At 63.0% G+C, this 441-nt stretch overlaps 1 protein-coding gene across 1 annotated transcript; it reads right to left on the bottom strand.

Moving 5' to 3' along the window:
* Positions 1-22: 22 nt before the first annotated feature.
* On the bottom strand, positions 23-420 carry LOC121349733 (voltage-dependent P/Q-type calcium channel subunit alpha-1A-like; the record flags this gene model as incomplete). The annotated part of the gene is made up of 2 exons (XM_041460445.1): positions 236-420; positions 23-163 (listed from the first exon to the last, which is right to left on the bottom strand). Coding segments are annotated over exons 1-2 (242 nt in total), but the record flags the coding sequence as incomplete, so codon positions are not given.
* Between the last annotated feature and the right edge of the window lie 21 nt (positions 421-441).

Here is a 441-nt window from a genome sequence, read left to right as displayed (position 1 = left end):
CATCCCCAAGCCCCCTCCTCACTGCGGCCAGCCCTCTCCGGTGGAGACGGTGAAGAGCGTCAGCAGCGCCCAGAGCACGTTGTCGTAGTGGAACTCGTACTTCTTCCACTCGCGCTTCTGCGCCTTCACCTCGTTGTCCTTCTCGTAGACCAGGTACTCGCCCCTGCCCGGGGAGGGGCGCGGGTGGGCGCGGGCCGGGGGCCGGGGGCCGCGCAGCCCCTCCGGCCGGCCCTACCTGCAGTCCTTCTCGAACTCCTTGGACTCGTCGGTGCAGTAGAAGAACTTGCCCTTGAAGAGCTGCACGGCCACCACGGCGAAGATGAACATGAAGAGCATGTAGACGATGAGGATGTTGAGCACGTTCTTGAGAGAGTTCACCACGCAGTCGAACACGGCCTGCGGCGCAGCGGGGGGGTATTGTGTTATAGATTGGATTGGATT

The sequence above is a fragment of the Pyrgilauda ruficollis genome, unplaced genomic scaffold, assembly GCF_017590135.1.
Source record: "Pyrgilauda ruficollis isolate IOZ18807 unplaced genomic scaffold, ASM1759013v1 scaffold14312, whole genome shotgun sequence".
Taxonomy (NCBI): Eukaryota; Metazoa; Chordata; class Aves; order Passeriformes; family Passeridae; genus Pyrgilauda; species Pyrgilauda ruficollis.
This window is presented reverse-complemented; position numbering and strand designations above follow the sequence as displayed.